Source organism: Triturus cristatus, chromosome 1_2, assembly GCF_964204655.1.
Source record: "Triturus cristatus chromosome 1_2, aTriCri1.1, whole genome shotgun sequence".
NCBI classification, from domain to species: Eukaryota; Metazoa; Chordata; class Amphibia; order Caudata; family Salamandridae; genus Triturus; species Triturus cristatus.
In genome coordinates this window covers 710,511,099-710,525,610 of record NC_140580.1, presented here as the reverse complement: position 1 = coordinate 710,525,610, position 14,512 = coordinate 710,511,099, and the positions used below count along the sequence as shown (strand labels likewise).

At 41.8% G+C, this 14,512-nt stretch overlaps 1 protein-coding gene across 1 annotated transcript in view; it reads right to left on the bottom strand.

The window, feature by feature from the left end:
* The window catches only part of EPHA8 (EPH receptor A8), an 876,683-nt gene that overhangs the window by 529,193 nt on the left and 332,978 nt on the right, over window positions 1–14,512 (bottom strand). Inside the window, exon 2 of the mRNA XM_085608587.1 lies at window positions 8,858–9,521. Coding sequence (XP_085464713.1) covers window positions 8,858–9,503 — 646 coding nt within the window. The 5' untranslated portion in view covers window positions 9,504–9,521. The remainder of the gene's footprint in view (window positions 1–8,857; window positions 9,522–14,512) is intronic.

Below are 14,512 nucleotides of genomic sequence, written 5' to 3'. Positions count from 1 at the left end.
CTTTCACACAGGTATCGGCATAAAAGTGGCGTGCAATGGGTGTTGCAGTGGGCGTTCCACCGCAACACCCACTGCTTTTTGACGCTGCCTCAGATTTACAAGGATCTGTAAATGTGACGCAGCGCCAAAAACCAACGCTACTGAAAAGCAGGCGTTAGAATGGCGCAACAAGGAGAAATACTTTTATTTCTCTTATTTTTTTTCTCTTTCTATGTGTGGTGCATTCTGCAGCACACATAGAGAGAGCAAATCTCCTTTAAAGATTATCTATATGCACATAAACAATCATCCCTGCAACACAGACTATGGCGCATGGGTGTCTGTGTTGACACTAAGATGCTTTTTTTAGCACCAACTGCAAGGGAAAACACAGGGGTGCACCTTATTCTTGTAAATATGGTGCATCCCAGAGTTTTTTAAATGACGCAGCCCGGCGCTGCAAATTTGCTCGCTGCACTGCAACATTTCCATGTAAATATACTCCAGAATGCTGTGATGTAAACATAAATTTAACGACAAGGAAGGAATATTTCTTTCCACACTTCTTGTTCTACATTTAACTGTGTTAGTGTTTGTTTCCATCCTCAGACAAATGTCTTTGTAAAAACGTCATCAAATGTGGATGATAGCACCATATGGGCAAACTGTCACCTGTTTAAATTCCAGACTACAGCAATTAACAGCTGAAATGTGACCACTTAACTTTTGCAAAGACTATGGTGCAGCCTATGTGCAGCATGTTTAACGCCATTTTTTTCTGCGGGTTGAGTTAGTATTGTAAAAATGACAATAATCATGAAAAGTAACTATTTATTTCAAATGCTCCAACTGCATATAGATAAAAGATTTAGGGTCGGACACAAAACATTTTTGGCTAGCATTTTTTGTGTGTCATTGGTGGTAAGTTAAAGCAGTGCTTCCTCTAAACCTTTTACCACCATATTATGAAAACAGGATTTTGGTGATGTAATGAATGGCAACAATATCAGTGAATGTTTGTTGTCTATAGATTTTTTGTGTTTGTGATGTGTTCTATTGTACTCCGGCTGGGAAATCATTTAAGCATGGTAATAGTAAGCTGACCATAGACTTTGTGAGGATCCCCGTTCACCAGTTCCAATGGCTAAATTACTTAAGAGTTGCAGATTTGGGCCCCAGCAATCATCTTGACCTTTGCCTGGAGTTGAAAGATGGACTCTCACCACGTCAACATGCTTTAACCCATTGAAGGCAGTTTACTACAAGAGAATCAGAGTCCAGATCATGGAAGATGCATTGCAAGCTTTTTCTGCAGTGGATTTTGAAACCTTCCAATTAGAAGCAGGCCATGATTCACTGGATTGGTACTGTAGGCTAATAAATATATTACTAGGTCAATTTATGCTGGTAAAATGGGGTCCATATCCATGTAACAGTCCAAGAGATAAGAGAAATTCTTGGTTTGATGATGAATGTCGTGAGGGTAGAAGGGAGGTAAATAGGAGTCGCCGTCACTGGATGTCAAATCCAAATGATGATAATTTAAAAAACAGAAATGATTGTCTTGAGATGTCCTATTGGAGCTTTTATGCTCATAAAATAGGGAGGTCTGTAGATTAAACTGAGAGGCAATGATAGCGACAATAGTTGACAACGATAGTAAATAGTTATAGCAGTTATTGAACGCCATAACACTCACTTCACCATCTTCACTAGAGGCTCAAATAAGTGAAGAAGACTGGTTCACATTTATCTCCTCTTGAGATAGGGGTGGAAACATAGAGAATAGGTTGGAGATGCAGGCCAGCTCTGATATCGAAATGATAGCTAACACACAGACAGCAGTAATCTGTCCGAGATAATCTGTAACTTGAAAGCCTCTAGGGCAGAAGCCCAGATGGTCTTCCCTCGGTGATGTTTTAAAAAGCTCCAATGAAGTGGGGCCCGATCCTAAGCAGATTTTTTCAATGGGTAACGCCGACGGGCTCCCTCCCAGAGTTTTGGAAGGGGACTATAGTGAAACCCATATATATAAAGGGCAAAATGGATAAGCCAGCAAGCTACTGTCAGATCTCGCTCTTTGATATCCCATTCAAATTATATGCCCAAACTTTGTTAAAGCACTTAGCAGCCTGCGCTTTTCATACTGGTTTGATTCCAATAGAGCAAGGAGGCTTTAGGCTGAAGCATTCCACTATGGATCACTGTTTCACATTGTGGGGAGTCCCAAGGAAGTCAATGGAGTCGGTATGTGGCCTTTGCTTCTGCTTCACTGACTTCCAATCGACTTTCGATAGGGTGGCTAGAGATACGTTGTGGCGCAAATTACAGCAGTGGGAGATATCTGGAGCCTTGTTGCGCCTGGTGATAAAGCTCCACAGTGGTCATTGGGTTCAGATTGATCTGATTGGGATTGGAATTCGACTAGGGGATTTACAGTGAAGAATGGCTTGCGACAGGTGTGCGTTTTAGCACCCCTGCTAGTCAGCATGTTTACTTCAGATCTGCTACTCACAGTTTCTCATCTAAAGTTGGAGGTAGGCACACTAGTTGCCTCATGTAAGCAGATGATCTGGTGGTGATGGATCTCACACCTAGTGGGCCATAACCGAAATGAAATGCCCTAAATGCTTACTGCCTTGAAAATAAACATACAATAAATGCAGATAAGACAAAAACAATGTTCTTCACTCGGAGGAAAAGGATATTTACATGGTTCCTTAGTAATGTAAGATGAGAGCAGGGTAGAGAGTATAAATATCTAGAGCTAACCTTTTCAGATGATCTGCCGTGGGATAAACAAATGGCTACTCAGAGGCTTGCTCTGTCTGCAGTAGTAAATGGGGTGAAAATGTTCGACCGTAACTTTGGCAGCCACACCTTGGAGCCACTAAGCAAAGTTATTCAGGATAAGCTAATTCCACTGTCCTTCTATGGAGCAGAGGTGCTGGCTTTGAACAGACAGGTTGTATGGGAAAGGCTAGAAGGTAATTCCCTAAAATTGCATTTTGGTCTCCCTAAAAATTAAATTATCCAAGTTGTAAGGAGGGAGTTGAGGATTGTAGCCTAGAGTGTGCTGGCTGATGCCAGAACCTTGTGCGTCTATTTGTCTCCGGTGACAATAATGCAAAAGTGCCTGAATGTCCCAGAGAAGTGTATAGGAGGGGAAGTGTTTTCGATTAACAAGATAAAAGAGTTCACTCAGGCAAAGTTCCAAAGAAACTAGTTGGACAGAGGATTTGCATTATCTTAAAACCAAGAGTACAGGCATTCCTTATTTAACCTCACTGGAGGGAACGGATTTGTTTCTCATACCTATATAATACCTATATAATATTCCAGAGTAGCACTTTTGGAATGAAGTCCTGCCCTTGAGGGTGGGAATTGGCCCGGGTGGCATATTAAGGGATTAAAAACATAGGTTGTTAAGAACAATAGCCAGTGGCCCTGTAAGAGAGTTGGAAAATTGTCAGTGAGCCACCTATTGTTGTATTGTGTACTCTTCACCAAGGCAAGGAAAAAGAAACGTCGACCTGTGCTAAAAAAATAACGGGTTTTGAGCAAGAGAAAGGGGGCTCGAGCTGATTTATAGTCTTAAATTTCAAGATGTAGCCATTGCCATTAGTCAATATTTGTGTACAATCATAAGGACCCAGCGGGCATTAGCTTCCCCATAGGGGTTCGAGATCCAGCTCTGTATGGGTGCAATTATACTCAGTAAGGTGATGCCAAGTAAATTGGTGGATCTCCAATGGGAAGGTTGTAATAAGCTGCTATGTATATTGCACCTTAGAATCCTGATTGGGGTCAAATGTACTGTTGGTTTTTGGCTAAAGGCACTTTGCACTTTAAAATACTATTGGGGCAGCATGAACTGTTCTTATATGGATCAATTTTTCACTATTTTTAATGAAAGGTTTTAAATATATGTTAGATTTTCGGCAGTAGATTGTATCGGGTCGGGGTAGGGAACATTTTAATCTTTATGTAGTTGACATTGTATAATCTACTCTACAAGTAGTCGTGACGGAAGGATATAACAATGAATTGTTGTTTTAGTTTACCAAAATTATTTGTTTTTGTCTTTCTTTTTATGAACGAGAAATGTGTGTAATATTTCTATTAGAATATATTTCTTGGAAATAAAGTACTTCTGAATTCTTCTTCTATTGTTTTTACACTGCTGTATTTTTGTGCTGTATTGTTGAAATGTGATGTTGTTTTGCCCTACAGTTATTTTGAGTTTTGTTTGGACTGTTTTTCTGTGCAGTGCCCCACTGTGTTTTATGTTTTAAATGTTTTGTTGTGTTGATTTGTGTATGTAAAAGTGGTATGTTCTGTTGTTTACTTAAGATATATCAACACCGTTAATACATTTCCAGCCAAATTAAAAACTTGTGCAGGTCATGGAAACATCTCCCTTGATCGTAGCATGCGCCATTCCGCAGCGGGACAGTAGGAACCCGACGATGAAGCATGCCACCAAGGGGACTCTTGGTAGGTGAGGGTTATTTTAAGAAAACTTTCTGTTTTCCTTACATAGAGTGGAAAGAAAGTCAATAATTGCACAGGGGGACTCTTTTTGGTTGATTACTTATTGATGTCTGTAATAGGTTACTCTCTGCTTTGGTGCTTTCTAGACTTATTCTAGCTCACTCTGGCCCCCACTGGCAGAATCACTTGTGAAGGAAAGGAACTGCGTTGCATGTCCATCTGTCCTCAACTTACATCTACTCTTCCCACTGCTTAATTTTTCATATTTGGAATCTGGTCTGTAATCTACAAAATAGTACATCAATAAGAAAAAGATATCATAGGCAGCTTCGCCCCATGTAGTTAAGAGCGGTCGGGCTGGGTGGGGGGAGCGGGTGGGGGGAGCGGGTTCAACAGATGATGATGATGATGGAAAATTAATTATTTACTTAATTTTTCCTTGTGGTCGTCTGTTGAATCCCCCTGCCAACCCAGCCTCTCCGCCCCACCGCTCTTACCTGCAAGGGCCATGGCTGATCATAGGAGGCTATGACAAGATACAAACACACCCGCTGATGACAGACTTTGTTTTTACCCCGTCTCTGCTCATAATGGCAAAGCCCAGTAATATAACACTATTTCCCCATACAACTCAAAGGACGCCATCCAAAATCAGGGCCCCATGACAAGGTAAAGTACGGCAGTGCAGATTTAGCACAATGCAGCACAGCAACAAATGTTACTAAGCTGCACTGAACAAGGGTAAGAAAGCAGAACATAATCATATTTACTAAATAGGTCCTTCTGCCGTTCTCTACCCCTGTGTTGGTACACAAACAGACTTCCTAGAGTCACGCAGACACTATTACACCATGATGCAAAGGTGCGCTGTCTAGCATAGGTTTTGTATAGAAAGTATACACTTTCAGTACAAAAAAAGTTTTGCCATGTTGACACTATGCCGCTTTATGTCACTTTACATGCGTGTTTTAAACATACATTACAACTAGTAAATAAAACAAGGAAGAAATATGTAAGACATTCACAAAATTTAATAAAACAGCATCAAAAAATTAAGGATTATTCAAGGAGCCATATTTTTCATCTATATCAACACTGGCACAAGTAAATTTAACTTACTGTTTAATGCGGTTATGTAGGTGTAAAATAGATTGGTAAATGAGACAGGAATAGCTTACCCACATGAATTTACAACATTTTCCATGTTCAGAGCTAAAATATTCTTAATTTAGCAAAATATTTTCCGGTAATATCCATTTGATAGAACTGTATATATATGGCGAGGTTTTTAATTATTGTCAGTAGAGTCTCATTGTGAAAAGCATAAACAAAACTGGGAATTTCCATGATTCTTTACCAATAGTAGGGCTGGTGTGAGGATTATCAGCAATCCTGGCAAAATAGAAATTTGCCAGTTGGAGTGTTCCCCATATCCCATAGAGCTGCCGCTCAATGTCTAAAATGTATGGAGCAGCATCCTTGTCCATGGAAAGTACTCTGGCGTCTTGAATGGATAAGATGCACTATATAATTGTATGACCTTTTTCAATAGCTTGCTTCCACTTGTAAATGATGTCCTAAAGCTACAGTCCTGTCTCACCGACATCAGTGACCATTGTTACTTCTAGCTATAGTGTATTAACATATTTGTTTGAAATAATTAATAAAACTGTAAAGTCATGTTCCCATGTGCTGTGTGCCCTCATATACAGTGAATGGATCACCAACAGTTAAACATCTCAGAATGTATCAGGATAGTCTAACAATTGGGATTTCAAATCTTAAGGAGAAAACAAAACAAGTCTTTATATGTTTCTCTGAAGGTTCTATAAGACATCAGACTTCTCTCACACTCCATAAATGGACATTATTTTCACCCTTAACCTTTTAGGCAGTGCAGGAAAATCCTTTTCTTCAAGAATATATTTCATTGCCTCTCTAACGTTTTAATAATTCCTGGCCTTGCTGTGAATCCAAATGAGTTATGCACTTTCTTCAAATTCACCCTAATTCCTGATCTCTCCATTTGGTGTGCTCTAAAATGTTGTGCACACTATTCAAATCTTAGAAATACATTTAAAAATATATAGTTCTACTAATGAAGGCTCCCCTGAAAATATTATTAATGCAGGAATTGGAGAGATCTATACCCAGAGAACTTTATAAGTGCATCAATTTTTGGAAGTTTCAAATAATTTGTGTTAATGGAACTAACCTCAATATATACAAAATATATATTTTGGGACATTATTTCAGCGCAGTCAGTCAGTTGATACTTCAGTGATCCATACTGGGATAACTGTGATGCCTGCAATGCTACCCAGAGAGGTACAAAGATTAGTTACCTGATGGTCTAAAACCTTGAAAAAGAATATAAATCAATAATTCCCAAGACAATCTATACTACACACAAATTGTAATTATTGGCTAAATACATGAAAATGTAAACAAGAATCTTAGCAGAAGCACTTAACCTTTTCTTTATGCCTTGAGCCTTTGTCCAGAAATTGATGCAGAAATCCCTGTGCTGTTTTTCACCTGGATATTTCTGTCCTGAGGTAACCCTTATTGGTGGACAGAAAATTACTCTTCAGTTGTGTGATCTAGAATTATGATCAAAGTCGGCTACCGCAATGCTATCACCAGCGAGGGCCCACTAGCCAGACTCTAGCATGAGTCGAACGCTTCAGACAGTTTAACTTCTAGTTTCTAAAACAATGGTATCCTCTTACATCTGCACACCAATGCTCATACCCAAGCTGGTCTGGAGCCACGACTTGGTCGGCAAGGCATTCACAAGTTTACCTGAGCACAGTCTGATCGAATAATAGCAGGACAGGGGCATAAACGCAAGCAGATGGATACATATTAACCAAATGTAAAGGGCCTACTTTGCCAATACTTGAAATCCCACGCTCTATTAGTGCTAGTTTTTAAAAGAACAGTTCACATTGTACACAATAGAAACAATTCAGTTACCCACTTCACTTAAGCGTGAGGTCACTTACATAGATTTTACAGCCTTGCATATTAAACAGACAAACTTCCACCACTGTCATGGCATTTTACAAGCATACGCCTGATGTAAATGGTATGCCCAGTGGCATAACGAAACTCGAGGGGTGCATGGAGGGAACCCACACGCTCCAGACCCAATCAGGAGCTCTCAGCCGTAACCCGTGCACAGTGCCTGAGGGGGCCCTCTGGAGCTCGTGCCCACCCTCACTGCAGAGGTTACGGGGCCTGTGTTTCACCAGTGGGTATGCCACTCCTTGCAAAATAAAGAACACTCCTATCTGCAAGCTACCAAAGTCTTAGAGGCGCATTAGGTAGCAGAACCAATTTGTTATGTTATTCTCCTTTTTTGTACTTCAATGTTTAAAGATCAGCTTCTTTGAATTATTTGTCACATTGGAATATACAAGTAAAGTTACACATTTATGCCCTCATTATGGATGGCACTGTATTCCTATCAGTAATCAAAGCACACCTCCCCAAGAGTTATCAATATTGGGGTAATGGTATCTCCGGAAGGGGTGGGGGGGCAAGAGACAGGAAGATTACAGTGAAAACCTGAGGTGCCTTTGGAAATGAGGAATTACCATGGGCATCAACAATTCCATGTCCTTTTCCCACAGTAACTCCTCATTCTGCTCTGGAGTTTCATCCAGAAATGTTGGTTGCTTTCAGCCTTAAATAAAACATATATGTGTTCTTCCTGAAGACTGCATAAATCCAATGGAGTCTATAGTTGCCTTTAAGGGCTCCAAGGAACTTAAAAGGCCACTCATAATAAGGGACTTATTGGTGCAATGCACTTTCAACTTTCACCAAGACAAGTGTGTATACATAGATAGATGGATGAATACAAAAATAGATGGATAGACAGACAGACAGACAGACAGACAGACAGATAGACAGACAGACAGACAGACAGACAGATAGATAGATAGATAGATAGATAGATAGATAGATAGATAGATAGATAGATAGATAGATAGATAGATAGATAGATAGATAGATAGATAGATAGATAGATAGATAGATAGATAGATAGATAGATAGATAGATAGATAGATAGATAGATAGATAGATAGATAGATAGATAGATAGATAGATATGCTGAGAACTAACATACATCCCTTGGAGCTGTTCATGGATTTTGTTAATGTTATTTATTAATGAAGTTTAGCTGTAAGACTTTAACTTTATTGCAAATTGCCCGGGCAGGGTAAACATTGCAGATGAGAATGCTGATAAATGCTCTTGGCAAGATTTTATTTGCTTGAAATTGTCTGAATAATAAATCAAAGAAAAACAGATAGTAGTCAGTGATTCAACATCAGCAACCATAAAGCAGCAAACTCCAGTCAGTCACACTTACCTATGCATGAATCTCTGTGCTCCTCATAACCAGCACTGCAGACACATTTCCCAATGGGGACGAGCCATTCCCCTTCTGCGCTGCAGTACATTTTGGGTGTGTCTCTCTCCTCTGAGTGCCCGACACACTCTCCCTGCACCTCCACCAAGGAGGAGGAGTCAGACCCTGTCACTGCCTCCGAAAACGAGGCTAGGTTCCTCACCATTGCCGGGCACTTCTTGTAGTACACTCTGACCGAGACAATTGCGATGCAGGCCCCAATGTCTTGAATGGCCAGATAGAAGCCCCGCTTCATTAGAGGCCCCACTCCCCTGACTTCTGTGTTCAGTTTCAGGCGCCTTACCCCAAGGTCCACACTGGTGAAGCTCTCATCCGCAGCAATAGTGTCTATCTTGACAAACTGGTTCTCCCGCGTGCTAGAACCAAGGTCCCGGTCAGACTCCAAGTAGTAGAGGTTGAAGGTCTCCTTGCAGGTCCCTAGCACGCCAGGCATGCTGTTACAGTCTCTGAGAGTGAACTTGATCTCAGCGTAAACACGGCGAGCGCCTTCCCTTTGCACCCAGTTAGTCCTCAGCCAGTTGTTCTGGTTTGGGCTCATCACGTTACAGACCTGGTACGTGTGAATAGGGCTGAAAAACTCATCCATTTCATTGATAGAATCCCACTGGAACCAGAGAGTGTGGCAAGGTAAGAGAAAATAGGGAGAAAGAAACAGAGAGTAATGTTAGTAAAAAACAAAAAATACAAATCAGGATCTTTACAGATAAATGTGAGTATCTTCTTCTCTAAAAGTACTTGAGTTGCATCAATCGTGGACAGTTGTGAATACGTGTTATCACTATCAAACAACACAATATGGCACAAAGAGATGCCAGAAAAAGTGATACATATGCATGGCTGAAGGCAATATCATTTCACCTTTATAGATATAAAGGCATTACCTTTGTATCCCCTGCACCTCTCCCCCCCCCCTCCCCCCACCGAGTGATCTATACTCGGTGTCTATGTAACTCCAGGCTGGGGAGTTAGTTAAGTGGAAACTCTAGGAGTGCACTTAGAAATAAGGATTGAGCAGGAGGACGAGTATTTCAGTCACGCTTCCATGGCAACTCTTTATTTTTCGCTCCTATGCTCTTAATGCTTCGCAGAAATCTATTAATAACCTATATAAATGAACAAATGTGCCCTTCGGCAGTTTATTGCTCCTAATAGTGTAAAGTAGAGTTTGTGAGTCTAAGTGAGCAAAAGGCTAAGAGAGCAATATCACTACCTGGTAGATTGCCCCTCCCGACACCACAGTGGGCATTTCAGGTGTACCTCTTCTTGTTTTTGGTGAGAAGCACAATATTTAAAATAACACAACAATTCACAAACTACAGGTAAAACTGTGACTCAAGCTTTTTGGCTGGGCACCAAACCCTGAGCCTGGATAGAGTCTGAACTATTTGTGGTTCCTTAGTCAGCCTCCCCGGTTCTGGGCTAAACTTCCTAAGAGAAGCAAATTGTTTATGAACCCCAATCACAAGGAAAACGTGTAGATCTACGCCACTAAGCAAACTCCTGTGCTCAGGTGTAGAGGAATGAGTTTTGAGAAATCATATCAATACCTAATAATGTACTTGGAAAGCTGCATGAGTGACAGGTTTCCAGGTGTACTGCTGGGAATGTCATGTAATATTTTCCCAAGTTGCTGTGTCCCTCTTGGGGAATTGCACGCATAAGGAAATCATTTTCCCACATTGAGATACCTTTCCCCCTATGCCAGTGGCCGAAGTGCATAAAAAAGTATGAGAACTGTGATGCTGCATACAATGGGGTGGAGTCAGTGAGCATGGGGGAGGGGTCAAGTTGAGGATAAAAAAACTAAATATTCTGTACTTTGTTTGTTCTTTCACGCGCAGTTTAAATGAAAAATAGATAAAAAGTTGTTACTCAGTGGGAAATGCACTATCGCGCTTAAGAAACCTCTATTAGTTAATGAACTGCAGAGGTCTCTGCGTAACCGGAGTGCCACAGAATTAAATCTCAGTTGGTGTTGTGGAGAATAGTGACTTGTGTATTTTTAGTGCTACGAGGTCAGAGCCTGTGTGAATACAGGTCATTATTTTAAACTTGCATTACACACAGGATAATATAGACTGCTACAAAATGCACAAAAGGGACTTAAGAAAAAATGGAGCTTCCAAAATATAGATTTGAATAATACCTAGACTGTATGTAATGCAATATTCAACACCTCATCAGGAGGTATGCTCTATATAAAGACAAATTTAATTTAAAGCACGCACTACACAGCTCAGTTGTAACTATTTACACAACCACTCAAGAAGAATACATTTTTGTCATCACAAAGCTTCCAGTGATTCCATCAATTAAAGCCTGTACCAGCTCCCAAGCACCCTTTACATTTGCAGCTTACCCAAGACATTTCCAGATTAAGTAGTTGTGCACATTAGCATTTCTTTGAGGGAAGCAGTCACCCTGGCAGAAAGGCTTGTTCAGCTGTCTGCCAAGATTCTGTTTCACAGCACATGAGACTCACAGTGTGATCCTTCAGCTGAAGCATTTAAAATATTGGAATTAGCCGTCCTGGGATGGTTGTCTTTTTACAAAAAGTAGGGGAACGGTATTTTATGAATCGGAAAAGTAGGAACACGTCGTGCCCCTCCAATCCCGCCCACTTCGACCACTGCCTTATACACCCAAAACATTTGGGTATTTCCTCTTCTCTGGCCCACAGTGGAAGAGGATTTATCCAAACTCTTTTCTGGAGGAAATCTTCGACCGCTTCCAAGTGGGAAATGATTGGAGAGGAGGTTTTGAATGCCCAGAAATTCACAAGTTCAAAAACTGTCACCTCTTGATCCACTAATTCTTCTTGCATGGGACCTGCAGCTGCACAACCACACGCGTTCACAGCATATGTTTAGTAGTAAAATGTTTATGTTTCGCTTTTTGTGCATCTGGCAGGCATAACCAAGCCGTATTCAGCGATAAACTTATGTCTATGATCACAAATTTTGTGGATTGGACCATAAGCGCATAAGTTAACAGATCACACCTGCCGTGTGAATAGGATATTGGGTATACTACCTAAAAAAGTGATCAAATTGAAGTATGATATGACTTTTTCCATTAGCATACAAGCAGCACAGACAACAGCATTCACAAACCAAAAGACATTTGAAAGGTTTGCTCTCCTTTTGTAATAAGGATGCTTTCAGTTTACCTACTTTGGGGTTTCCCAATATTTCTCACTCATTCACCCCATTTTGATTAGTAACACCAGTGGCCATATTATGTATTTGGCGTTTTTTCCTGGCTAGCGCTGGGCGCACCTCTCAAAAGATGTGCCTAGCGCTAACCAGGAAAATGTGCAGCATTATAATGAATGCGCTGCCCCTAGGACAGTCATAAACTTGTGCTGCCCTGAGGGCAGCATGTTCAGGTGAAAAACAAAGTGGTTGTTTTGAAGCTGCTTCGTGTTTCACTGTGCAGGCGGCAACCCATCTGCACTTTAAAGGGGGATTAGAGATCCCCTTGCATGCAGGTGCATTGAGTGACTGCCCCCACCTGCAAGGGGATGTCTGGGAGGTCATTGGGCCCTCTTTCCCCCCTCCAGCGGGCTTCCGTCAGGGGGCGCACTGACTGCGCCACCTACAGCTTCTTTGTCTCTGCGTCTGCATCTGTAATACGCGCGTGTGCTTAGGCAAAGGGATTCCCTCATTTGCATGAGTCCATGCCCCCATGCAAATGAGAGAACACCCTCTGAGCATAGTACTGGCGCTTTATGGGCGTCAGCACTATCGGTATTACAGAAGGGAACACACAAGCGTCTTCAGCCCCTTTCTTTAATGACAAAAAGCCCCGGGGGCACACAAAGTGGGTGCAAACACCCATTGCGGCCCTGAGCACTCTGGTAATATTGCCCCAGTTTGGCAATGCTATGATCCCACTACTTCAATTTTCAAATCTACTACATTGATAATAGCATGTAGTTGACTGAGATCATCAGAGGCCCTTCGTCTACATTTTTTTCACCATGCCACCGGGGTCTCAACATATGCGCTGCGTTTCAGAAACCCTGCCATTAGTTCCAGACCTACTCAGACACTCAAATTGCCTGCCCCATAATTATTATCCCTCCCACGTCTTGTTCCCCAGTTTCCTGTCACTGAAATTGACGGGAATCCCTTCAAAGTAAAAATACAAGCCCGACCCCCGCCCCCTGAGAACAAACACCCTGCGGTTTGGCCATATCAGCAGTCCCCTTCCTGAAAGCCGCTCAATGGCTTGTACACAAACACTGTGTGTCAGTCCAACAATGGATGTGATTGAAGGATGCCAGAAGGCTGCAGATAGCAGAAAGACCGCACAGAGCAGAGCAGACCCTGGCATGTGATGAAAGCTTCTGCTCAAAGGAAGCTGCCATGATAAAATCCAGATAAATGCACAGATGGGGGCTGTGGTTTTTGGAGCTGGCATGGGCACATTAGGCCAATGGATCAGGAACAAGATTCTGTGTGCTTGAAGCGTTAGCTTTAAGGCATCAGCTAATCTTCAAACATGGCCGACAGCAGAAGACAACACACTGTCTATCTGAACCAGCAAGTTCCATGGATAATTTCCTAGAGGAGTCTTACTTACCCACCGGAACAGTGCACAGTGCCTGTTTCGAGGCAAGGTATTCACTTCAGCATGTCACACTTTAGGCAAGTTCTTTGACAGCACCTGTGCAGTTACTGCCAACAGTATTTAGAAACGTTTGGCCAGCTGTTAGAAACTAGCACATATAGACCTGGGAATAAATCACTTACTAAAATCATTATAGCATTTTCCCTAAAAGCCTGCCATACAAGGAAAAGATTTCCTTTAGACAATATCATTTTACAATGTTATTGAGTTAAAATTGTAGAAATATTGTGCTAGCAATCTTTGAATTGCCCAGTGAGCTCATCAATGCGATCAATACTGAGGACCCATTATTGCATTTTGCAGTATAGCTCACACAGTGGTATTCATTTCCCTGGAAACACAAAATACATCGGTATCTCAGCTTTTTTAATTTCAATGTAACACCTCTTCCGAAGGAGAGAAAAACAAGACTGCATAAATGAAAATTGGTATTTTATAAATATGTTTTTAGTTTATTTCTAACGTTTATTCACACTCCATATAGACCATATGAAGGTATAAAACCAGTCCACAAACACTCAAAAGGTGATGGGAAAATGAATGCCTATAGTTGAAACTACTGACAAGCGCTCTTGGTAGCAATCATGGCCGGACTGGGAACCACAACCGGCCCTGGCAAACTGCTCGGACGCCCCCCCCCCCCGCCGCCGGGGGGTTGGGGGTGCCACCGAGCTAAAACCGGACCCCACCCATGTGACCCACCGGGGGATTGCCCGGTGCCCGCTACGGCCAGTCCAGCCCTGGTAGCAATCCAACTCACTGCAGCGCATCCTATGCAAATCAGTTCAGACCCTGGTCCTCATGGGAACAGACCATGTATGTAGTACTGACAAGCGAGGCTCTCATTAGGAGACACAAGCAAAACCCCAGTCCCACTTTAGACATACCTGGCCTCATCCATGAGGTATATCGTGGATCATGTGCACCGGAGAGCCTGCGACACATGTTCTGGCATACCCT